Here is a 26,488-nt window from a genome sequence, read left to right as displayed (position 1 = left end):
GTATCAGCTGGAAGAGAAATTTACTTACCAAACATGTCATAATTAAAGCTACGATTTAGTCACAGAGGTCATGGCAGTCATGGATTCTGTGATTTTACCAGATCTCCGGGACTTCTAGGGCTTCAGGATGGGGAGGCAGGACTGTGCACTCCTGCCCTGTAACTGGGGCTGGCTGGAACCAGGACTCTAGGCTTGGCAGGGGTTGGGGGTCATGCACCCAAGCCCCATGGCTTTTGCCAGGGGCTGCATCCCCCTCCCCAGCTGCTGCCAGGGTTTGGCAGGGGATGCAGCTGGGGCCATGCTTCACTGTCCCACAGCTGCAGCCAGCTCTGGAACGGGGGCTGTAACCCTTGCCATGGCAAGGGGCTTGGCCTGTCAGTCATTCCCCCTCATCTAACCCCCTCCTCCAATTATTTGTAGTAAAAGCCATGGACAGGTCACGAGCTCTGTGAATTTTTGTTTATTGCCCCTGATCTGTTGGTGACTTTTATTAAAAATAACCAATGTAAAATCTTAGCCTTAGTCACAAATTCAATCTTCATAGAAGAATTATAAGGGATCCACCCTCCTCTGTAGATTTGGGATGGATGTTTGTATTCATTCACATTTTTTGTTTGCACAAGGAACTGGCGGCTGGAGATGCTGCTCCTCTAATGCAGCAGGGAAGGAATTTACCACCTGGTATGTATATGTAAGCCAGTAGCTCACACAACTCTGTCTTTATGAGCTCCTGGTCTGGTTATGCACCGGAAGCAGGGACCCATATATAGGGATCTATTACAGCTGGTTCCTTTGGAGAATGAGTGCTCATTTTTTACATTTACAGGTATGTGATTATGGCTTTTTCAGAAGTCTAATGTGTACATACAGTTTTTAAATCTTTCAACAAATTCTGAAATAACTGTGCATGTTAAATAAACCACTTTTTCAAGTTATTCTCTCTCAAGTCCAAATTCTTTGTAGAGAAAAGCAAGGTGGCTTGTAACCTAAAACAATAAAAATTTGGTTAAAAAATCAGAGGACTTATTCTAAAAAATCTTTGGATTTCTGTCAAACCTTCCCACACTTTTTCTGGTCCCTTCTTACATTATTCACCCTGATAGCCACTGGTGCCACTAAATACCGACCTGCAGCAATCTGAGATGTAAACAGATTTTCTTGCTCAATTTTCTTTAGAAAAAAAGCAGCCACTGAGATCTGAAAAGCTTCCCAGTAAGAAAACATTGGGCATGGGACAGCAGTAACAGAGAAGGAGGTGTCACCAGGTGCTTTCAGAGTTGATTTGCTTAAACTATAATGTTATTTTTAGGAAGCTTAGGAGTTTAAAAAAAAAATCCTACAGCCCCAGTCCCAGGCTTAGCAGGGGTTCGGGTCATTCACCCAAGCCCCATGGCTTTTGCCAGGGGCCGCATCCCCCTCCCCAGCTGCTTCCATGGTTTGGCAGGGGATGCAGCTAGGGCCATGAAAATCTGGAATTTCTAAAAGACAAATTGCCACCCACAGTATAAACCAAACTTGCAAAATTTAAAGCTGCAGAAACACATTGGTGATTTTCTCAACCAAGAAGGCTGATGAGAGCAAATGAAAGGCAATTTAATCAGAACATTTGAAGCCTTTACAATTGGATGGTGTAAAGCTTTCGCTATTACTGTACTAATACTTTGCACTATTTAGAGCTGTTCATCCAAAGGTATCAAAGCATTTTACAAACACTTAAAGCTCAGGACACTGGTGAGCAGTTCCATAGTTAATTACTCCATTTAAAAGATGGGTAAGCTGAGGCACAATGAGGTTAAGTGACTTGTCTATGATCACACACACAGGGAACCAGGAACAGCAGCTGAGCATTCTAACTCCCAGGCCAGTGGTTCTCGTTTGTTAGCTCCAATGTGTATTAAATAATACACAAAAATGATATCATAGTGTTAGTATACACTTCATTATAGATTTGTTTTTGTCCTAACTATAAAAATGTACAATAGAGGAATCATACCTCATTTAATGAGTCCTCCCACAATGGAGCACAATGACTGCCTCCTGCCTGAACATTTAAGATGATATTAGGTATCAGGTTTCCTGAAACAAAAACATTTAACGTCGGTCACTGTTGAACGAACACAGAAAGGTGGAGCTGTGTGTATTATGTGTGGAGAGGGATGATATTACCACTATCCTGGACAAGATGTCTGTGTAGTTCTACAAGCAAGAAAATTGAAAAAAACAACCCAAAACAAACAAAACTCCAAATTGTATGACATTAAACCACACGTAATAGGTTGATGGATGAACTATTTGCATTAAATGGTTCCTGATGATTACATATTTCAGGAAGTATATATATACACAATTGTCTCTCCATTCTTTTCAGAAGGATGGATTTTTTTTCTTCATGAGCAAGGCAGGAGCAGCTGCCATCTTTACTTATTCCCTGCAGCTAGGCTCCCAGCTGACAGGAACAGCTAATTCAAGAGCTAAAACTATGAAAGAGGGCCTCTTCCCCTCATTAGTACAGATTAGTTGGATTCTGTTGTACTAAAAAATAATTTTAGCATCTGTTACTGAAAGAAAGTTCTTGGCTGGTGATAACTTCTATCAACAATATACAGCTTCTGTGCTTTAACAGTCATGTCATTGTATCTCTGGGAATAGCATGTCTACAACTTCAGAATGAACAGGGAAATAGTAGGTTTGTGCAGGCTCTGAATAATAAAGGGCTTTAAAATTCACAGCAATGGAATGATAGATGAAGTGGATTATTTATTTAATTTTTTAAAAATAATTATTTAGCACCCATTAGCTTGACTATTTTAAGGCAAATTTTAGATCTCAAATTGATGAGTGCCTTTTAAGATTCTGGAGAACGAGTACTAAAAGCTTTAGCCCTACCCATATCATTACAAGTAGGCAGCTTAATGCATCATCATAGACCCAGGCCAATTGGGTACAACAAAGTAGTAGAAGGCAGATATACTGGCCACTGGATTAGCAGTTTTCTGTTCACTGACTGACCAGAGCAGGGGCTGCTCCAGCCTAATGAGAACACCTGACTCCAATTAACCTGCAAAGAGTCAGGTGAGTCCATTAAGGTAATGTGAACACCTGATTAATTAACGACCTTTTGATACTATAAAAGGGTTCACTCCACTGAGGCTGAGAAGAGTCAGGGGAGAGAAGTGCGGCTGATGGGCAGGTTAACGAAGACATCCTCAAGCCATCGGTAAGGGAGCTGCAGGAGAGCTGTGGGGAAGTGGCCCAGGGAAATGTAGCAACTCTGGCAGTGAAAAGTCAGCTGCCAACAGCTGTTACCATTAGGGTCCCTGGGCCGGAACCTGGAGAAGAGGGCAGGCCCGGGTTCCCCCCAACCTGCCACTACAGAAACACCTCCTGGGAAGGGAAGACAGGCCCCTGTCAGGACAGGAGGCTAAACTCTTCTGAAATAAGCCCTAGGGCCAACAGAGACTGTGGAAGTTCTCTCACCAACCTCCTTGCTGGCTTATGATGAAAAGGGCTCAGTGGACTGTAACCCTGGCCCTTGAGGAGAAGGGCTATGTGGAGGGTCAGTGTTAGGATATAGATATTCAGGTCTGTCTGTAAAGGCCTATACTTTAAGAATTTAGGTGTATTCTTATCACTTAGCCAGTTATAGAGGTATAATAGAAAATCAAAAAATCACTGTCTATGTAATGGCCTCCTCTTACTGTGACAGTCTGAGGCCTGGTTCTTCAGCTAAGCAGCAGAGGCCAGCCATAAACTGGGAAGTGTATGGTCACATTGAAATAAGGCAATCTGGGACTGTTAGGAAGGTGATTCGATCTATCACCTCCAGAGAAAGGGAAGAGCCTAGCAGCCGTAAAAGAAAACTTAGTTTGATAGCATCCTATCTGGTAAGAACTCACTTATCAATAGACACAGCTGGAAAACCCTTATGTCTGTAGTTGTGAAATCCTCACTTCTGTATTGTTTTGTATGTTTATTTGCATGGTCTCTGTCTGGTTCTGTAATTGTTTCTGTCTGCTGTATAATTAATTTTGTTGGGTATAAACCAATTAAGGTGGTGGGATAGAATTGGTTAAATAACCATGTTACAATGTGTTAGGATTGGTTAGTTAAATTTCAATAAAATGATTGGTTAAGGTATTGCTAAGCAGAACTCAAGTTTTACTATATAGTCTGCAGTCAATCAGGAAGTAAGGGGGGAGGGGATGGGAACAGGGATGGGGGAATTAGGATCATGTTTTGCTAAAGGGGGAATGGGAACAGGTGATGGGGACACAGGCAAGGCTCTGTGGTGTCAGACCTGCAAAGGGGGACACTAAGGAAGGAAACTAGCATCATGCTTGCTGGAAGTTCACCTCAATAAACATTGAATGGCTTGCGCCTTTGGACTTCGGGTATTGTTGCTCTCCGTTCATGCGAGAAGGACCAGGGAAGTGAGAGGGTGAAGGAATAAGCCCCCTAACAGTGGTAGTGAGCCACTGAGGCTAGCATAAACCGTCTCGAAGCGTGGGACCCCCAGGGACAAGGTCGGAGCTCTGTCACACTATACAATAAATATAGGTAGACTAATTTCTCAAGGTTATAGGTACCCTGAATTGCTTCCAACCTTTCGATATTGTGCTTTATATAGTACACACATGCATAATGGAACAAATTATCTAGGGAGGCTGTGAAATCCCTGTCATTGGAGGTTTTTAAGAACAGGTTTGACAAACATCTGTCAGGGCTGGGAGCTGCCTCAGTGCAGTGGACTGAACTAGATGACCTATCAAGATCCCTTCCACTCTTACATGTCATATGATTGATGGATAATTAATTATGTGACTTTTGTGTGTGCTTATTTAACAACATATATAAAAGACACTTTCACATTACCTTTCTTATTCATGCTTCTAGCATGATCCCTTTCTGCTCTTCTAAGTTTATGAACGTATCTTAATAATCCTATCAGTGGTATTCGTTGATCACTTTCATATGCTGTGATTAAAACTGAAGGATAAGCCTAAAAGAGAGATGGAGGGGGAGTTATTAACATTTTCACTTCCTCAAATGTGAACAACCTGAAGAGTTCCACTTCGAATCCCTATACTATTACAGTACTTGAAGGCTTGTTACATTTGACAATGATTGAGAAAAGATATCTTCTATATTTAGCATTGCAGCCAGCTTCTTTTTATAAAGCCCTACATTAGCATCCCTATAATTTTAACTTGAAAATTGGTTTGGTCTGAAAACTGCCAGATTTATCCTCAAGGGACCATCTGCCATGAAGTGATAACCGAAGCGCAGAATACTCTGACCATGCCTCTCCCCTCCTAACAAAATCCCTCTGCTGAGAGTTACTGGAGCAACTCCACACTTCCTGGGGACTGCCTCACCCATGTAGGACTGAGGCAAAAGGAGCTCTAGTCACTTATCAGCTTACAAATAAGCAATTTTACTTACAATTAAATTTACTTCTGGCTGTGATCTTAATTTACAGATAAAAAGAGTCAAACTTTGCATCAAATTAGATGTAGTAAGAGTTCACATACACAGAAGACTATCTTTAGGGAAGTTGTACAGCATTAGTAACCAGTCACAGTTCAGAGAAAATGAATTAGCCATTCAGAAATGACACTGAAACACTTGCTTGCACCATGTGTCTAGTGACATTACTTGTCTTCCACAGTGACAATTCCCTAGTCTGTCAGGAAAACTATTTAAAAATCCTCACAAGGGAAGCAGCAATATTTTTCATGCTGTGGTTTGCTGTATAATAGGAATAATCTAATACTTTATAGTATGCCAGCAATAAAACTTTTGAGATTGCTTGTCTAAGGGGAGGTGTTCAATTAATTTCAGCAGCTATTTATGATTTTGTACACTACAGGAATAATCTATATTGCTTTGAACTAACTAGCCAAAGATGGCTTCTTCATATTCAATCAAAATTTATCTTTTAAGAACACATAGTTCACAATCTCAGAGCTTTTTTAAAGCTGTATGTTCCAAAGGCCCTAAAGAATGAATCTTTAGAAAATCCAACTCTGCATTTTCATGATTAAATGTTTTATTTATTTATTCTGTGTGGTACTATACATTGTATTAAGAAAAAGCAGAATGGTTTAATTACTCCTTAGTACCTGTGGCTTAATATTATGATAAGGGCAGTAACTTTTAATATATTCCATGTACTTTTCATCTGCTAATGGATTTCCCCATTCTTCCTGTTCTTCAATTGTCAGTGGGAGATCAGTGTCCAACATTGTATTTAGAACATCTACGAAAGGGGCCTAAAAACAAAACAAAAAGATACAGTTAACACAAGGACACTGGACCTTCACGTAAAGTCCAGTCTACTCTACTAGAATCCACTAAATGTCTGAAGGCACAAAATTACAGCGTGACCCAATATCCAATGAAGTCAGTGGAAAGACTCCTTTAATCCTCTTGCTGATGCTCACAAGTTTACACGATTATAAAAGTGTTTCCAAATAATTATTTATTCTATGCTGTGTATGTATAAGCACCTCGATTCTACCTATGCTGAAATCCTTAGCCATACTTCCATCTCTCTTACCTTCACTATGACAACTCTCTTTTCTATAGCCTTCCCTAGTCTTAGCTCTTCAGGGTAAAGAATGTCTGTCTGCTCCCTCATATAATGAAATTGCAACATTACCCACTTCCTTGAACAATCTTTCACTGAGTAAGAAATTGTTGACTAATTCTGAAATTAGAGAAGATAAAATAAACAACATAGTTTAACCTCCTATTCCATTAGAAATCTGTCATCTCACCTGTAAAACTACGGCTCTGATGAGGTCAGGATCAGCATTGCACAGAGCTCCTGCAAGAACTCCTCCTGCACTGCTACCTGTTAGCGCTGTATACTTTGGCTGAGAAAATCCTAGTCCATGCAAGAGCATTATACAAGCCTTAAGGTCGTGGAGACCTTTGAGTTTATTATGCATACATCCATCTTTATGCCAGCTCAGGCCTAACTCTCCGCCACCCCTGAAATTTAAAACAATTCAAGTCACAAATGGCACAGAACTTATGTTTCAAATATTAAGACATCATCATCTGTGGTAGTACAAAATAATATTTTAGTATCCATAACTAACCTTCCCTTCCTTTCTATCATACAAACACCTACTCACTTCATGGCAAAATGCAAGGGAAAAAGCCCCATGAACTCTGGTGAAACTTTAAAAAACCCCAACCTAGTATGTGTGCACTGTCTCTAGAACTGCACATGCACCAATCTGCTTAGTGTGAATATTCCATAAAGTCATCAGAGAAGGACTTTGAGGGAAGGTCTGCCTGGGTTGTTGTCACAGTAGATCAATATTTTAAGTTACCACATTAAATAATATCACTCTAAAATTATTTATACACACACTTAAAAAATAAAGGGAAACTCAAGAAAATATATATTTTTCCATCTGTGTGTTACTAATCCATTAAACCAGTTTATTTTTCACTCATTACATTCATTGAGATGTTGCCTTTCATTCAGTTTGAGTTAGGACACTAGGCTAATCAGTTTCACTTTCTGGTTCACATACACTTGCACATCGCTACAATATGCGGTTGCAAACACTTCAAGGGAAAGTTTAATTCTATTTTTTTAAAATAATACTTCATTAATATTGTTAATCATATGAAACATCAGAAATATTTTTCACAAACCAGTAATTTGGATCTAAATTACTTTATGGCATCCTTCAATTTAGAACAAAATCGAAACTGAATAAATTGCCAGAATTCTTCATCTGTAATGTTATCATTGTAAAACAAGTAAGACTTGGCTAAGTCATAAGATGCTAACAGAAAAAGAACGTTTTCCATTGAGCAATATCAGAATATAAATGTAACCGTGGACTCCAAAGATGATTTTATAGTTGAACTAGCTTCATGAGCAATAATATTTCACCTCATGTAGGCAACATTTTTTCCCTGTTAAAAAACATAACTGAGAAATAATGGAGTTTTCCTGTATCTTTGCTCAGACGAATGAATTTTTTAGAACCAAATGAAAGCTGGAAAGAGACTGTGTACACTGTGGTAAAAGTGTGATTGCAACAGGATTGCAGCTGAACAGAAAGCAGAGAGGATTTAGCCAAAAAAGAGACAAACAGGTTACAGGCTTGGATACTGTTTTTAAAAGGCAAATGCTTTTCAACAGATACAGATCAAACATGAATGTATGCTACCGGCCTGGGAATAAGAGGGGGATGGTAAAACCTTACACCGTGAACATAATAGCAGAAATTATGTTTTTGAGCAAGGACAAGATGAGACTTTACAGAAAATGGGGTGTGTATTAGAGAAGTCAGATACTGTCAGGGCTAAGCTGAAAAATCAAATACAACCATCCTATAGATATGTAGAGACATTCAAACACTGTGCATGGATCTTGTGAATTTAACCTTATTTGCTTTAGGGCATTTGAGTTGTAACTGAATCACTTAATTACCAAAAAGGATACCTATAATTTTATGGAGAGATGGAAATGTGATGGTATAGGAATGGCTACGGTACAAGACAGCAAAATGAAAAAGCTCTTCCTAACAGTCCAGATGAGTCTCAAGAATATTGACCATGTGCCCTACAAATAAAAATCTTTATTATATAACTACAACTTACCTAACATGGCAATATGCTAATATCCAACCATCTTCAATTAGCATCAGCTTCTCAGCTTTAAAGCTCATGTTCAAATCTATGCCGTAAGCTCCATATACATGAACCAGAAGTGGTTTCCTATGTAGCTCTTTAGAATTTGCATTATAAAAAACTGTAATTGGCACCAAAATTTCATCCTGAAAATGAAGGAGTATTTTACAGTAAAGGATGTTTCAGAGTTCACAATGACACATGGCAATGAAAACTTCAATTATTTGTTTTAAATGTGTGTTTTTGATTACAGTAATTTTTTTTCCCCACTTAGATTGTACAAAGCACTCTTGAAAAATAAAGCGAGAGACTGAACCTCTGCTGGGCTGGTTTACTGATGCAGAGTATAAAATTCATTTAAGTGCAACACCTGAGGTGTTTTTAAAGTATCAAAGTACCCAGCTCTTCCATCCCCTTATAACACCATCAATATGTATTGTGAACTGAATAGTTTAGCACTTACTGTAGCAGCAAACTTGTTATTAACTTAATATCTCAACTTTTTTAAACTCCAGAAGGATGTTAACTTTTTTCCCTTTTTGACTGATGTATGCTGTACATCATTTTGGCATTTTTTTTTGTTTGTTTGTCATAAAGACATAATACTAATACAACTGTATCAGGTTATGTTCAGCTACATCCTCTTAACTATAGCATACCAGCTCCAAGGTATACCAAATCCGGAAAAAACATTACCACCACCTTTTCCTGATCTTTTTTTCTATAGCGCTGGAGAAAACACCTACTGTTCTAGTAAATATGGCACCAGTAGTTCTTTATGGTATTTATTCCCGAGTCCCTTCCACAAACAGTTTCTACAGAGAGGGTAGAGTGTGTGGGGAAGGTAGTGGGGAGGGGAAATGGCTGAAAATCTTACCTGGCTCTTAGCTTCTAGCCGTACAATGTGGCAATTAATTGTAATTGGTGCCTCCTGCTCAACGAGATGATTTTCCACTAATTTATATGCAAAACGTTTAGGGGGTTGTACTGGGGAGGTGAGCTGAAAATAGCAAGTGCTGGCATTGTACTCAGGATGGGGTTCTGACTCAAATGCACAGGCCCATGCAGGTAACTGAAAAAATGAAGATTGTTGTTAATCCCAAAAATTTAAAGTGAAACCTTTTATTGCTTTTATAATTATGTCCATTGCCTCCTCTCATATGAAAAGATTTGGACACAATGCTTAATTACCTCAGTTTGTATTTAACACAAGCTCCATGTCTTATACATTAAAATGTTTAATGAAACAGTGTCAGCAAGTGTAAGATTTTAGCTAATCTTTTTCTACAGCCACCTAATGAGGTTCAACAATGATGTAAAATGGAATATAAAACCTAATTCCAAAGTTTTTCATAGAGAGGACAAAATAAATACAGCCATACTCAAAAGACTGTTTGAAAATGGGAATACTGTATTAGCAAGATTTTAAAAAAATATAATTAAGATACTCTTTCTTTAGGGATTACCTTGTATTCTACTGTATTGTTAAACAATTTTCCTTCTCTCATTTCTCCTCTGATCTACCACTTCTTGTTCAACTTGTAATACAGCCAAGTCAATGTCAGTTATTACTCCAGTGCCGTAAGTTGACTCAGTAGTGCTCAGCCACTTAAGACCCCTGCCTCTAACTTTGTTCCCAGTGCTAGCCACTGAGAAGAACAAAACCTTTTCTTGGCACATCTACACTCAGAAACTCACTGCTATTATGTTTAAGATTTTTAACTCTACTAAAAATGAAAGGAATCAAGATTCATTCTTTGAGAGCAGCAGGGTCCTGTGTCAAGCCTCCTGCTAGACCACAACTTACTTTCTTTAAGGAATTCTGGTTAGCAGGTTGATAGAGGCTTCAGAAATTGTGCCACTAAAAGTCAAAGTTTTACAGAGAAATTTCAGTCCCTTCTCTGAACAATTGATTCAACTGAACAAGATCATTTAAAAAAGCAACAGTCTCAGCAACTGTGCTGGGAGTGTACTATATTTACCTATGGGAACACCATTAGGAAGGAGGTTTGTAGAATACAACATTAGTAACTTATTGCAACAAGGTTAAGTATTCTTCAGATTTTGTATTTTTGAATAAATACAAAGAAATAATTTTAAATCCTGTGGTTGAATTGTTTATCTGCAGAAATTAAAGTATTTTGATGAGATAGGAGTTAAAAGGAAAAAGATTAAAGTCATAATGAAAATTTGGCATCTAACAACTAGGAAAAGTAGGCAATATTTACTTGTATCAATCATACTGTAATAAACATAATTCTTCTAAATTACTTAATATTAGGGTGTGTCAGCATTACACTTTGGTCTTTTGAATATTCTTTCAATATATTGACTTCGGCTATCTGTCTTGCTCTTCTCAGTGTGCCAGATTATGATACTCTAATTTTCACTGCATAGTACCACCAGTTGGCCCATTGAAGTCAATGAGACTACTACTTAACCTGATCAAGGGGATTGGAAACTGGCCTTATGGTAATAGGTCTGACTGTAATATAAGATCAGAGGACAGTAACGCACACTTGAAAGTACACAAAATGACATGTCACTGTTGTCGTATACACAGCTTTTCTGTTGCTGACATTTATATTTTCTACTTTTACATTAAAAGCCAAATGTGAATGTCTTCATGTAATAAACCAATTGTTTTAAAATTAAATCTAAACTATACCTTAATAGACTGAACTGAATGAGAAACAAGAGAAATCACATTTAAATAAAGATGACCGTAGTGTTTCAAAAACATCACACAGTGATCTCTGAACATCTCTAAGTCTATTAGCTTAGTCTTTTCTTTCAACGTGTAAACCAATTGCCAGTTCTCCATACCATAGGAACCAACTGGAGTCTTCATCAACTACAAAATGAAAAAACATACATGAATGAAATGATAGGATTTGCAAAAATAATGCATACACACTTGGGAATTATCATACTGGAAGGTGTTAATGGCTGCCATCAATCACAGACCTGGTTAAAGTTGATGGGCATGCTAACCACCCTTCCCTTCAGGCTAAATGGGAATGGAAGGAGCAATTAAATGTCCCTTAATGTAGTGGATTATAACTTGAGACAATAGGAAGCCACTGTCCAAGCAGGTAAGATGTGTGAGCTGAGGGGTTTCTCTAGAACTGAGGGTAAAATTCAGGGGGAGTTAGAGTATTGATTGGTTGCAGTTGTGTGCGTGAGAGAGGCAGAGAAGCAGAGGTGAGTGTGGAGCAAAGAGAGAGCTTATTGGGCCATAGAACTCACTGGCATGACCGTAAGAATGGCAAGCTAAGAAATTGCCTGTTTGTTTCTACTGTGTTTAGGGACTCTGTGTTTCCTTGTAAACAGGAGTGCAAAAAAAAATCTGATTTGTATATTTAATTTCTCCTAGTAGGCAAAACAACCCAACAAAGTCATGAAAATTGATTAACTGCTTGGGCCATCAATGCAACTGTATAAACACTGGTATCTAGCTATCTCTGCCTTCAGTAATGGCTAATAACTGATGCTTTAGAGGAATGTGAAGTACCTTCAAAATAGATTTAAGCCTGTTGTGTGAATACTGCACATGCTTATTCAATTTCTCTGACTTGTGTACATAACGAAGAGTGGTATAAACCAGCCAGGCAGAATGTTGGCGGCAAGTTAGATGTCTATTCCAACAAAGTACAAGGCTTTCTGTTTACTATAAATCAAAAAACTGAGAAACTGAATAGCACAGTGTTTCTTTTAAAATAAACCTTGCAGTATTTTCTATGAGATTCTAAACAGCTCAGTAGGAAAGTCAATTAAAAGATGAAGTGGTGTCCAAGAGGACAATGTATGCACTAAAGACTGGGAATAGAACTGGATGGTTAAAAATGTCTAGTGCATATTGTAGAAATGTACATTTGTAGAAGTAAGGTTAGTGCTGATGCAATGTGAGAGACTGATGCCCTGCAGACTAAAATTCTTTTTTTATATCTAACAGCATGGGCAATGGCAGTACAAACTTCCTCACACTGCTCTGCCAATGTACTTCATCACTAACCTGTGAGTGGTATTTTTTCCAATAGATACGCTGGTCAGCTAGAAATTGGACTGAAACTACCAACACATTTTAATATAGGCTCAACAACCATCAGAGAGTAATAATTTTCAGTCATTACCAGATGGGCTAGAGTGAAACTAGCATTCCTAAAGGTGAAAGACTCCATATACTGTTGTTAGTCCTTAGAGCCATGCAGTCCCCTATGTCTAGTTTGTTTTTTTTAAATTCCTCTAGTAAGCTGTCAAACACAAATAAAATCAACTTTCTCACCCCTTACAGATAAATTCAAGTCATACTTCCATGTGATTTGTAGCAGGCATCTGAACAAATACAATGCTTTAGTAGTTTGTCAGAAGATTACCTTGTATTCCGCAGGCTCTCCATAAGTAGTAAGAATGTATAATTCATCATTTCTGTGCTCAACGTGATAAATGACCCCTTTAGTTCTCTGTTGCACGAGAATAGGTGAATTAAAAGGATTGCTACAGTCAACCAACCAAACTTCGGAGCTAGTCTTGCTGTTACTGTTGATAGTAAGAAAACGCCTGTCTTTTGTGCAATATATATCCACAAAAAATCTGCAAGAAAAAAAGGAAGTTAAACTCATGGAGTTCTTATTTTAAAAAATCCTTAGTTCTGTCAGAATCAAGTAATTCTATCTAAGTCAAGAGGAAGCATACGTAGGGGTTAGGGCAAGGAATGGGAAGTTCAGCCACCTTGGATTCTAGTGGTAGATGTGTTGTCTCCTTCCTGAGATTCAGAAAAATGCAGTTATAAAAAAGCTGGAATCCTCCAAGGAAACATAGATGAGAGGTAAGTTTTGAAATCAGTTGGACAAGAACAGATTTTCTTGATGTTTTAGGCCAACTGGCAGTTCATCGATGTATAACCACTAACCAGGCTCAAAAGATGCAAAAACAAAACAAAAGTTCCTTTATGAAAGAACATCAAATTCTTCTGCCCAAATGAAAGGCTTGGTAAAGCGTTCAAAATCATCACTGAGAAAACAGGAAAAACTTCCCTTTGTTATAGGTAGGAGTGAGACACAAAGGGTAACGGCAGCTGCTTCAGAAAAAGACAATGAATCAGACGTTAACACTGGCTAGTATGAGACAACCCAACAATGGCTGAGATGCTTAAGACCACGGAGGAAGAAATGACAATTTTCTTTTCTTTAAAAAGAACAGTATGAGGATAATATGAAAAAGATTGATACCAAAAAGAAAATGGTCTAGATGAAATCTGGTGTGGCGGAAGCAAGAAAAAATAAATTTCCTGGGGAACAAGTAGAAAGAAAAATCTTTGGAAGCAGAACACAAAACTAAAGACAGAAAGGGAACAATATCTCCCTCCCCCCCAAAAAAAATTTTATGAACCTGCTTTAGAAGTAATAACATCTGCCCTTTGAGATGGTGCGATGTTGTGGAGGTGCTTAATATTTTCAGTGGGTTCAGTCTGACTGGTGCAGTAATTGGAATGGGAGGAGAGACTGGCATTTTGGTTTGAATGCTAGGATAACCTTAATTGGATCCACTTTGGGATTGAGAGAAGAGGGAATAGGCATGTAAGTGAGACATCCCGAGCTGCACTGCCTCCTCTTCACTTGCATGTGCTGCATTCTTCTTGCGTAACTGCAGAGGTTTGTAAAAATGTCAAATGAGTTTTGGAGTAATTTCACTCTAGTGGATGTCAGTATCAATGATGCTTTGAGACTATGGTATTAGGCACTATACCAAAACCTTAGACAGTGTCCTATCAGTCACTACCGGATCACAAAAAAACAACTGAGTTCTCAGTGTGATACTGTATCTAAGGGGACTAATGTGATCCTTTAATGTACAAGTAGGGGAAGTAGGAGTAGGGAGGTGGTACTACCGATACTATTAATGGAATACTGGGCCTGCTTCAAAAAAGGGGGTTGAAAAATTGGAAAGAGTACAGAAAAGAGCAATAATAACTTGAAGTCTAGAAAACACACCTTATAGTTAGAGACAGAAAAAGCTCAATGTATTTAGTTTATCCAAGAGAAGATTAAGAGGTGAATTGATAACTCTCTACAAATACCTACATAGGAAAAAGATTTCTAATAGCAGATGGCTATTTATTCTAGCAGTTAAAGGCACAATGACAGCCAATGGTTGGAAGCTGAAGCCAGATAAATTCAGACTCGAAGCAAATTGTTAACAGTAAAAATAATTAAACATTGGAACAATTTACCAAGGGATGTGATGGATTCTTCCATCACTTCAAAGATGTGCATTGACGGCATGTCTTATTAAGGCGACATATTATAGCTCAAGCAGAAGATATGGGCTTGATGCAAAAGTTACTGGGTGAGGATCTATGACCTGTGTTATGCAGGCAGGCAGACTAGATAATTATGATCCTTCCTCTGGTCATAAAATCTACAGAGAGGAATTAACAAAATCTTTGAAGAGCATTTTCAGGGCTTTAATTTAACCTTTTTACTGTCATGGTAGTTGTCTTCCCCACATTGTCTGTGAATGTTCCAGAACTAATTACTGTTTGCCTCTCCCCTAGGTCCCCACTGTCCTGCTCTGCTTCATTCCTTTGCCTCCTTTGTGGTGGTGGTTAGAGCTTCTAGACTTTGCAGAGAATAAGTCCTCTGCTTACCCATTGCCTACCAACTGAGCAAGAGGAGAACTGCACTCACTCTACCAGGATTCCATGGAGGTCAGGCTGTAAAGTGCTCCATTCCTTTCACAGAAGTGTAAGGTCCTGGTTTTATTTTTTTTTACATTATTATTAATCAAGGCTTGAAGTCTTTAGCGTCTTAGAAATGTTATACTGCAAATCTCAAGAGCTCGCCTGTTCACCTACATCTTCCTGATGTATAATAGTAACACAGGAGAATTCTTTACACTTCTTTTGCCCACAAAGCAAGTGGTTCAGCTATGCACTGCACTAGAACATGAGCCTTTACACTCAGCTTGCTGTTTGATTTACAGTAATGACTGCGACCTTCAGAACTCTCAACAATTTCCCCATGGGGAAGTGTCTGGTCAGTGCAACTTGTTCCACTTGATTCTGCCACCTGCTGTATAGTTTTATACAAGTGGATGTATAAAGCGCAGTTGGAAAAAGGATCTCAGTTATTTCATCACAGTTGTACAGCATCAGTCATGCTCCTGTTAAAAAACTATTTCTTTACGGAGAATGTAATTCAGTAAGACAAAACTAACATATTTACAATGTACTGTATAACACTAAGATCCTCAGACAGACTAGATCATGCTATAGAGCTGGAAAACTAGTTCTGCAGTCAATTTAGCAAGAATCTGCTTTTCTTCCTAAACCACTGCTTCCAGAAAGGTTACTGAAAGGGTATTCAGTTGACAACAGTTGGATATCACAACGGCTTCAGACATAGACTACCCACAGCACCAAAGCTTAGCCCAAACATTCTTTTTTAACAGATATAACATACACACTTACAGTAGAAAAAAAACGCAACTTGGTTTTCACCAAAGAACATCTTGACCTGAAACTGACCTTGAAATTTACGAACCACTAAGCAGGTAACTGAGAACAATTAAATTTAAGCTGATCACAAATCAGACAGAGCACATTCTCCAAGAACACCTGATAATCAGTAACAGAAAAAATAGGCTTTACATGACTTAACACAAAGCATGGCCAAGAAAACATTTTCTAGATTTCCTGAGAAATTGTGTTTATATATTTTATGATAATTATGAATTATAATTCAACACATACAAGAATATATAAGGGGAAGTTTAATATGTTTGATGAGAAATATTACCTTGGATCTTGTTCCACATAAACTAGCTCAGCATATTTTCTGTTAGTGAAAGTCGCCAGAAGCACCTTATGGCATACAAGGTTCTTTTGACTGGTGTAGAACAGAACATCATTTGTAGCCCATTCTGAAAAAAAGATAAATACAAGTGAACTACACCACAGTATTTTGTGCTATTGAAGGGAAAAATAAAAGCAAATATTTTGCCCATCCCAAAGCAAGTTTCAGAGGAGATTTGTGAAAAAGTTTGATCTTGGGAATCTAATCTGAATTTAATTAAGCTAAAAGGTGACATTAAGTTTTATTTTTTTCCAAAATTAAAACTTATTTTTTTTCTGGCCATGACTTTAATAGTTCAGATTTGGTTTAAAGAGGAAATACAGGTTTTTGCTGGCAGCACATCCCACAGCTATACATTATCAAGCATTTCCCTTCTGTCTGTCTATTACACATTATGCACTAGGAGAAAATACTTTGCATAGACATATAAGGTCCAATTCTCTACTGCACAGAACCTTGAAGTCATTCACACCTGTGCAAGGTGGGTGTGAATAGCTACCATTCTGATTAAATAATGTTTTGCACAAGTATACACGACCACACAAGGTGGAAGACATTGAAGAATCAAGCCTATTGTGCTTTTCCTTTTAAATATTGAATCATCTGGCAGATCACTCGGAAGATTCTAGTCATGATGAGAGAAAATAATGCCAGCGGACTGTTCAAGGTACTAGAACAGCATGTGTACGAACACCTACTGAATTGTCAATCTGCTTTATTCTGATCAGTGAATTAGGAAATTTTGCCCAGAGTTTTACAGTTCATAGGCCTAGCCAAAGGATCACTGAATATAGGATAACGCATCTAAAATCAGTCTCCATACTGGCCAACAATAATAATAGTAATAATAAATAATCAATCAGTATGGACATACATATGGTGTAACAAAACAGTACACTCTCTCCACTGTATTGCTCTAATATGCTGTAAGGGCAAAGAAAGTTCTCCACTTCCATTTCAGTATTGTGTTGTATATTTTACCAGCAAAACTGAGAGCTAGTAAATTTTCCTAAGTTAAATTAAAGGCCCCGGGGCCCCAACCAAAGCCTATTGAAGTCAACTGAAGGACTCCGAGTTGACTTTAGGGGGCTTTGAATTGGGGCCCATATCCTGAAATCAACTGGAACTGTAGTTGTTCAACATTTTCAAAACGTATTTGGTGCTTGGGTTCTAATTTTCAGAGGTGCTGATCACCTGCACCACTGACTTTAGTTGGAGCTGCAAGTGCTTGCTAAACCAGACATGAAAACCCTGATCCTGCAAACGTTTACATATGTGAATAACTTTACACACATTTACAAGCCTACTGAACTCAATGGGCACATTCACATACATGAAGTTAATCATGTGCATAAATGTTTGCAGGAACCATGTGTAACAAAGGAATGCCCACCCTACTAAATAAGCTGCTTTTGTTTGAATTGTAAAACATGTACAATTTTGCAGTATAAAAGACAAACTTTTTGAGCCAGTAAATCTTTGTAATCAATTGAGAACCGTTCTGCACTTTTAAAATGTGTGTGTCTTGATATGACAAGATAGATACAAAAATATGACCTGACCTACCTTGTCTCTCTCCTGGGACCAACATGGCTACGGCTACAGCAACAGAGCTTTATAATAGATATCAATTTTAACATGGCAGTCCTTTATTTTGTTAAAATATTATTACTGATTCTAAATTGCAATATATGGAGCATTTTATCTTGCCATTTTGTATATTCCACATTACATTTACAGACTACTTACCAAAACTGAACACATTTGGGATTATATATTCCACCATAGGTAACTTCTCAAATTTTGTAACAATACAGCTTGACTCTTCAGAATTTGAGCTTTTTATGCTGGTAGCCATATACCTCTGATCTGGGGAAATTCTGATGCGCTGAATAATCGCATCATGAAAACCAAGATCTTCAGTACTGAGTAAAACCTCAACACTTCCTTCATCTAGTACACAACAGAATATAGACAACAACATTATCCAAGAACCAGCATAATGAATCATAATAGTTTATATTCTGCTTTGATTCTGCTAATGATATCCAAAAGTGGAATTTGTTAGCACGGAATAGTTCAGTTGTCTTAACTATGCTAATAAACAGTATCATAACTGAGTTTAATGGCATGTGCGAAAAAGATTTTGCTGTTGCTATTTTTAAAAATATTTTTTGATTTGTAAATTTGCCTGAAATGGAGACCATACTTCTGAAGGAAGGTTGAAATTTAAAGTTAAACCTTTGAGGTATTTGTGTGCAATAAGATGAGAAATATTTTTCACCCTTTTGGAATTAAAAAATGGGTGAATTAATTTTGCTTATTTCCCCCCCCCCCAGTGAAGTGGTCTGTTTTGTAGAAGCCCAAAGTGCTGACTGAAAAAAAAAAATCCAGAAATTTATGACCATGTGAAAACAAGAATTTATAATGGAAGTCTCAACATAGCTTTCGCTACTAATGTAAATTGATAACTCCTCACTCTCCCTGGTATTTATTTAAGTTAAGTGCCAATGTTGACACAAGAACAAATGGATATAAACTGGCCATCAACAAGTTTAGATTTGAAGTTAAACCAGAGATCCCCAAACTGTGAGATATGCCCCCCCTAGGAGGGGTGGAGGAACGTCCAGGAGGGGTGCAGCAGGGCCCGGGCCCAGCCCACATGGGGAGCGGGGAGGGAGTGCCACCAGCCTCTCCCTGCTCCCCAGCTCAGCTCCAGTCCCACCCTCAGCAGCATCCTTGGCTCTGTGACTGGCCCCACCCCCAGACTCAGGGCGGCTCCAGTCCTGGCCCAGGGCCAAGGCTTGGGGAGGACTGGAGCTGCACCTGACTGCGGGTCTGGCTGCTGGCCCCCACCACAGCCCGGCTGGGGCTCCACTCCCATCTCCAGCTGCAGATCCCAGCCTTGACCCCTTTACTCCTGTCCGCATCCATGTACCCGCTCCTGGCCTCAGCAGGGAGCATGGACAGGGTAAGGGGGGGGGGCCGCAACCACACAAGCTTGGGGACCGCTGAGTTAGACAAAGGTGTCCAACAGTCAGAGGAGTGAAGTTCTGGAACTGCCTTCCAAGGGGAACAGCGGAGGCAAAAAACCTAACTGGCTTCAAGACTGAGCTTGGTAATTTGATGAAGGGGATGGTACGATGAGACAGCCCACAAGGGTATACAGCTGATCTGTGACTGCTAGTAGCAAATATGCCCAAGAGCCAGTGATGGAGCACTAGATGGGGAGGGCTTTGAATTACTACAGAAAATTCTTTCCCAGGTGTCTGGCTGGTGAGTGTGGCTGATGTGCTTAGGGTTCAACCGACAGCCGTATTTTAGGGTTGCCGGTTTTTGACCGGAACGCCAGTTTGAAAAGGGACCCTGGTGACTCCAGTCAGCACTGCCGACCGGGCCATTAAAAGTCCAGTCAGTAGTGCAGCAGGGGCCCGGGGCTAAGGCAGGCTCCCTACCTGCCCTAGCTCTATATCGCTCCTAGAAGTGGCTGCCAGGTCCCTGCGGCTCCTAGGTGCATGGACAGCCAGGGAGGCTCCCCGAGTGCTGGTTACACACCTCTCACTGGCCGGGAACCACAACCAATGGGGATCTGCGAGTGGTGGCGCCTGTGGGTGCGAAGGCAGTGCACGGAGCCTCTCTGGCTGCCCATGTGACTAGAGGCCACAGGGACCTGGTGGTCACTTCCTCGGAGCCGCAGTAAGTGTCACCAGGACCCTGCACCCCCACCCCAGAGTCTCCTCCTACTCCCCAAATCCCTCACTCCCCCACATCTGAACTCCCTTGCCCAGCCCAGAGCCCTCTCCTGCACCCCAAACCACTCATCCCCAGCCCTCAACCCCCCACACTTCAACCTCCTACCTCATCCCAGAGCCCCCTCCTGCACTCCAAACCCCTCATCCCCGGCCTCACCCCCAGATGAAGCCCACAGCCCCCCCTGCACCCCAAACCCCTCAGTCCTAGCCCCACCCTAGAGCCAACACCCCCAGCTGGAGCCCTCAAGCTTGCCTCCCCAACCTCCTGCCCCAGCTGGTGAAAGTGAGTGAGGGTGGGGAAGAGAGAACAACGGAGAGAGGGAGGATGGAGTGAGTGGGGAGCAGGGTCTCAAAAGGGGCAGGGGATGGGCAGAGCCTCTGAGAAGGGGCAGGGTAGGGGTATTCAGTTTTCTGTGATTAGAAAGTTGGCAACCCTAGCCGTATTTGGGGTTGGGAAGGAATTTCCCCCTCGGTCAGATTGGTAGAGACCCTTTTCGCTTTCCTCTGCAGCATGTGGCCCTTCTGACCTTAAAAAGTTTGAGACTTTAATTTGTGTAATCATATGACATTATTCCCCAGTTCCTGTCCTATTCTCCTTTCTAGATTCTGAAGCTTTTAGTACTTTTATAAAATTTATTACTTAAATTACTTTTATTATGTAAAATAAAATAAAAATAGCTCAAAAGGGTAAGTTAAAAAAAAATTAAGTAACAGGGATGGTTAAGCTTGAAGCTTAGTAAAGTATCCTAAAACGTCAATGCATGCGGAAAGATCAGAGAATCCAAAAAATATCTTACCAGCATCTGATTTTGAACGAAATATGCAGCCATTTTCTTCAAAGTAAACACAATCCCCAAACCTAATCTGTTAAGCACAAAACAGACATGTTGCCAATATATAGGCAGAATTAAATCATGGTCAGACCTTAGAGGTCAAAATATTTCCTAAAAGCCACTACAAACAATCTGTTTTCTGCTAAGGTTATATAGTAGATGAATAGGCCTATGGTTTTATGTATAAATAAAATCTAATTCAGCAACATATACATAATATTTTATATATAAATAAGACAACAAAATATAAAAGATGTGCTTGATACACTGAAGGATTTTGTTAGCCATATTCAGAGGAATGAAAGGGAGTCACTGATACACTAAGATTTTCTTTTTTTAAGTCAATCTACCATAATACAGTGGTCACCAACCTGTCGATTGCGATCGACTGGTCGATCCTGGAGCCTCGGCCAGATGATCGCAATCTCCGGGCTGCTAAAAGTCCTGCACTGCAGGGGCTCAGGCAGGCTGCTTACCTGCTGTGGCCCCACACAGCTCCCAGAAGCGGCAGACACGGCTCTGTGGCCCCTGGGGGAAGGGTGTGTGCGTGCGTGCGAGAGAGGTGGCTCCGCCTGCTGCCTCCAATCCAGCACAGTCCCCATGGGGGCAGTGCTTGCAGTGCACAGAGACCCGCTGCCCCCTCCCTCCCAGGGGCTGCATGCAGAGCCGTACCAGCACCCAGCTGCTCCCAGGAGGGGCATCAGCCACAGCAGGCAGACAGCCTGCCTGAGCCCCACTGTGCTGCCAACCAGGAGCCGCCTGTGGTAACCGCCTCTTGGCTGAAGCCTGCACCTCGCACCCTCTCCTGCACCCCAGCCCAGAGCTCCCTCCTAGCCCCCGCACCCTCTCCCATACCTCAAGCCCCTGCCCCAGCCCCCTCCTGCATCTAAACTCCCTCCCAGAGCCCACACCCTTCACCCCCGCCCACACATCCCAGCCCCCTCCTGCACCCAAGCTCCCTCCCAGAGCCCTCACCCCCCTCCAGCTCCCCAACACTCTGCCCCAGCCCTGAGCTTCCTCCTGTACCCAAACTCCTTCCCAGAGTTTGCACCCCTCACTCCTGCTCCTCAACCCGTTGTCCCAGGCTCAGCCAATGCACACCCCACAGCTGAGAATGTTACACTGACTTGTGACGATCCCTGAAGACTTTTGGATCTATAATCCATAAATGGCACTAATAAAAAGTAAAACTCATGAAATGTCCAGTGGATTCTGAGATTAGGTGCAGTGTGACCATATGACACCTGCACCCAAACTCCCTCCCAGAGCCTGCACCCCAACCCCCTGCCCCAGGCTCAGCCTGGAGCCCCCTCCCACACTCCACACCCCTTGGCCCCAGCCCAGAGTCTGTGCCCCCTCCCGCACCCCCTGCCCTATCGCGGTGAAAGTGAGTGAGGGTGGCAGGGGAGAGCGAGCAATGGAGGGATGCAGGAACGGAGTGGATGGCGTGGAGCCTTGGGGAAGGGAAGGGGTAGATCCTGCATTGATCTTAAGTTCAAAAGGTGATCCTGTGCATAAAAAGGTTGGAGAGCACTGCTGTGAGACTCTGACAAATGGAGAAGACATTTCTCTGGTAACTACACAAGCAAAAAGCATTATCCTATGAACAGCTGATTTAACAGAATTACTCGTTACCCAAGCACATGTGGTTTGCAGGATTGGACCCTTAATCCGTGTGCCTACAAACACATATGTACCATTAAGCACAGGAATAGTCTCACTGAAGTAAATAAAAGCTATAACAACAAATAGGAAGAAGTATGCTAACAACTTAGGTTCAATGGGACTATTCACTACTTAATGTTAAAAAAATCAGAATTGAGTTTAAGGATCAAGGCCTAAGGGCCCAATCCTGCAAACACATATGCATGTGCTTAACTTGAACTATTCCAAGTAGACCAATTGACATCAATGAGATTACTCACGGTACTTAAGTTAAGTGTCTCTAGAACTGGAGTCTAAGGCCTGGTCCACACTACGCAGTTAAATCGATTTAAACGCTGTACCCGTCCACACTACAACACACTTTAAAGCTCTTAAAATCGATTTCTGTACTCCTCCCCAACGAGAGGAGTAACGCTAAAATCGATATTACTATATCGATTTAGGGTTAGTGTGGACGGAAATCGAAGTTATTGGCCTCATCATTTTACAGTAGCTACCCACAGTGCACCGCTCCAGAAATTGACGCTAGCCTCGGACCATGGACGCACACCACTGAATTAATGTGCCCTAGTGTGGACGCATAAAATTGATTTTATAATATCGGTTTTATAAAACCGGTTTTAGTTATTTCGATTTTATGCTGTAGTGTAGACGTAGCCTAAGAGAGCAAAGGTCTGCAGTTTATCATAGCCTATCGGTGCATGGAATCAAAACTCCACAATTCAGTTACCATTTCCCCCCCTAAATCTAATAATGGCTAGAAGCATTTAAATCTTCTCTTGGATCATATAATCTACACTGTTTGCCAAAAAGCCAGTTTAACTTTATCCTACTTGTTAATTATTATTGCTTCTATTGACTGTGGTGGCATTAAGACTGTTGTTCAGGTAAAAGTATTCAGTTAGATCTAAGATACGGTAAGCATACTTCAGACTATTTTGTTCATACTTTATAAATATCAAGCAATAAAGAGTACTGTGGCACCTTAAAGACTAACAGATGTATTGGAACATAAGCTTTTGTGGGTGAATGCATCTGACGAAGTGGATATTCACCCACGAAAGCTTATGCTCCAATACATCTGTTAGTCTTTAAGGTGTCACAGTACTCTTTGTTGCTTTTTACAGATCCAGACTAACACAGCTACCTCTCTGATATAAATATCAAAATATTTAAAAATCAGGACTATGAACACAAAATAGCTTAACCAAAAACATGTAGTGTAAAGACATTTCATAGTAGGTACAGCTTCACTGACTCTTACTTGTACTAAACTATAATGCATTTTTTAAAAAAAATTGCCACTCACCGCTGGGCTGCTCATGCTGAATGTATACTTGTTGTACATTACTTCTAATTTCTTCTTGATTCTTTCTGCTGTATCCATATATCTTGCTGAAGCTACTTTCCAGTTCTCCTGCTCTGATTTCAGAAGATCCTGGTACAAATATGTCAATGCAATCAACCTCTGATTTTAAATGTCCAAAGTTATGGATGGATGCTCTTGTCTCTCAAGGTCATGTTGCATCACTTATGCAATACAAAATTAACTTAAATTGGCTGGGCTGAAATCCACCTTTTTGAAAATCATTTTTAAGTCACCCTTAAATAAACACTGTCAATATAAAACAACTCAAATTTCTGTCTGGAAATATTTCACCTACTATGTACTTCAAGTAACACCTAAGATTTATACTATTGAAAAATATCAGAATTTGTTCTCTGCTTTTTGTTTATTGCATGCATCAGACATGGACGCTGATAAATAATTTTCATTATTTCCCCTCCAAAGTCAGTCAGATTTAATTGGAGGATCAAGGTCTGGCCAGGCTCAATGGGCTGCCAGTAGATCCAATTATGGATACAGACTGACTAGTCTGTATAGACAAGGACAAGTTTTGTTAATCATTGTGTCAGCTAGCAGTGGTTAAATCCTGGTCTCATCACTCTGGAGATTCTTTATACAGTTCTATCCTGATACCCTAATATTATCTTTCTGGCAGCTATTTAGATTTTAGGAAAAAAGCTACAGTATGTTGGGGGTACCCTCTGGGACCTTATCCACTTAGTAGCCTCCGAGACTTGATCTACTTGCTTCCCAAGTACTCAGCTCAACTCAACTGGTCACTGAGATTTTTTTTATTGGCATACAGTCAAACTATGCTTCAGCTGATCAGGCTCAAGCATAGGTACACGGAATACCATACACCCAAAGTTACACAGAAACTCCCTTCCTTTATATAAACGTATACATCACATTACATTCCCTATACATTGCATCACATATTTTGGGATTGGTTTGGTCACTTTGTAGGAACCAATCCCAATTTACTTTTTACCTCATCTTGTGTCCCAGGTTTATCTTGTCCGTTATCTTATACATTGTAAATGGTTCCCTGGGTGTTCCCCCTTATCTGTTTCCAGCCTGCTGATCCATTTACCTCTTCTGTCTCCCAAGAAAAATAAGTACAGAAACTGACAAGTTGAACAACGCCATTTGTCTCTGAGTATACTTGAAATCCCAATCCCTATCTCAAACCCTTTGGAAAAAAATGTTTCCTTAACATTTGAAACAGTGTGACTGTCATTACTGATACAATGGTCATGATGGTTGTTGGCATTATATTTAAACTGCATACCTTGCAAGAAAAGGATCTCCGTGGCACAGTGTGCCCTGGTGAGTCTATGTTGTTCCCTGAATTTCCCAAACACTTTGTAAACTGAAATTCTTGCGGTTTTATTTGACTGCAAAGAGCTATTCTCAGATCACTGTTATGGTTAAAGTAGTATCTGCAGTAACCAACACTGAACTTCAGAGTCTGGAGAAAAGATTTCACAGTCCGATGCATGATGCCCAAATCTTGACTTGACTGACTGTACTCACTCTGAACTTTCCAAGAATCCAAAATTATGTTGCGCGCAATTAAACTGGGTACCTGAAATGTTCAGGGTGAAACTGAAGCAGCGATTTCTTCAAAAGTGACGGCTTTAAACCTAAATGGGCAAAAGATTGAGACTGAATGCTGTAAACTTTAGTTACCATGTGAACAGCAGGGAAAACAAAAGCAAACCAGAAGCTGCCTCCTCTAACTCTTTTCAAATAAATCGTTTGTACACTTAAGCAGCGTGTTTCTCCCCCTGGCTCCAGGCTCACACGGTTGAAGGGCAGACCCTGGCGGGCCCGGAGCTGGGAGGGTCAGCCGCAGGCATCCTGCCGGATACTTTCCTGTTCAGATGTGTGACCAGTTCAAAGAGCTTTTAAAATGTGAGCGATTTTCAAGGCTCACTGAACTGTATTTAGACACAATCCGTCAGCCCCGGCCAGTGGCTTTAACGCACCGCTTGGAAAACATCCAAGCCTGCACGAGGAGGAGCGGCTCTGAGATCTGATCCCACCCGGCAGGTCTCGGAGCGCCGCGCACATGCTAACCACCCACGCCTCCAGTCGGGCAGCCGGCCCGGACTAGCTGGACAAGGCGCTCGGCGGCTGTGACAGACCCCTCCAGGCCTGGTCGAGGCAGGGCACCGGACAGAGACCAGAGGGCTCCTCACTCGCCCCCGGCGGCGCAGATGCTGGAAATGGAAACGGCTGCGGAACGGCTCCCCCCGCCCGCGGGGACTCGTCCCCTCTGGCAGCTGGGAGGAGCCCCGGCTGCTGCCACTTGTGAGACTCAGGCCGCCGCCCCAGCCCCCGGACCGGGCGCGCAATGATGACATCACA

At 40.8% G+C, this 26,488-nt stretch overlaps 1 protein-coding gene across 3 annotated transcripts; it reads right to left on the bottom strand.

The window, feature by feature from the left end:
- Positions 1-445: 445 nt before the first annotated feature.
- On the bottom strand, positions 446-26,483 carry PREPL (prolyl endopeptidase like). Of its 3 annotated transcripts, XM_050951842.1 has the most exons (15): positions 26,198-26,483; positions 25,407-25,761; positions 24,077-24,205; positions 21,067-21,133; positions 18,267-18,470; positions 16,461-16,584; positions 13,038-13,254; positions 11,330-11,515; positions 9,539-9,733; positions 8,632-8,807; positions 6,780-6,996; positions 6,123-6,272; positions 4,873-4,999; positions 1,994-2,076; positions 446-986 (listed from the first exon to the last, which is right to left on the bottom strand). In XM_050951842.1, the coding sequence occupies exons 2-15, from the start codon at positions 25,614-25,616 to the stop codon at positions 933-935; spliced, it is 2,139 nt and encodes a 712-aa protein (XP_050807799.1). In that variant the 5' UTR covers positions 25,617-25,761; positions 26,198-26,483; the 3' UTR covers positions 446-932. The 3 variants fall into 3 exon arrangements, with proteins under 3 accessions (XP_050807799.1, XP_050807800.1, XP_050807801.1); XM_050951843.1 differs by lacking the exon at positions 26,198-26,483 and having other exon boundaries at positions 24,077-24,297; positions 25,407-25,484; XM_050951844.1 differs by lacking the exons at positions 25,407-25,761; positions 26,198-26,483 and having other exon boundaries at positions 18,267-18,405; positions 24,077-24,172.
- Between the last annotated feature and the right edge of the window lie 5 nt (positions 26,484-26,488).

This window comes from Gopherus flavomarginatus, chromosome 4, assembly GCF_025201925.1.
Source record: "Gopherus flavomarginatus isolate rGopFla2 chromosome 4, rGopFla2.mat.asm, whole genome shotgun sequence".
Taxonomy (NCBI): Eukaryota; Metazoa; Chordata; order Testudines; family Testudinidae; genus Gopherus; species Gopherus flavomarginatus.
This window is presented reverse-complemented; position numbering and strand designations above follow the sequence as displayed.

What these genes read in the sequence shown, in the direction of transcription:
- PREPL (XM_050951842.1), bottom strand. Translation starts at nt 25,616, where the DNA reads ATGCATCGGACTGTGAAATCTTTTCTCCAGACTCTGAAGTTCAGTGTT. An exon ending in GGCTAGAAGCTAAGAGCCAG is followed by an intron (nt 8,808 to 9,538) that starts GTAAGATTTTCA and finishes CTTCATTTTCAG; the next exon opens with GATGAAATTTTGGTGCCAAT. An exon ending in GGGAGGACTCATTAAATGAG is followed by an intron (nt 987 to 1,993) that starts GTATGATTCCTC and finishes TTATTGTTTTAG; the next exon opens with GTTACAAGCCACCTTGCTTT.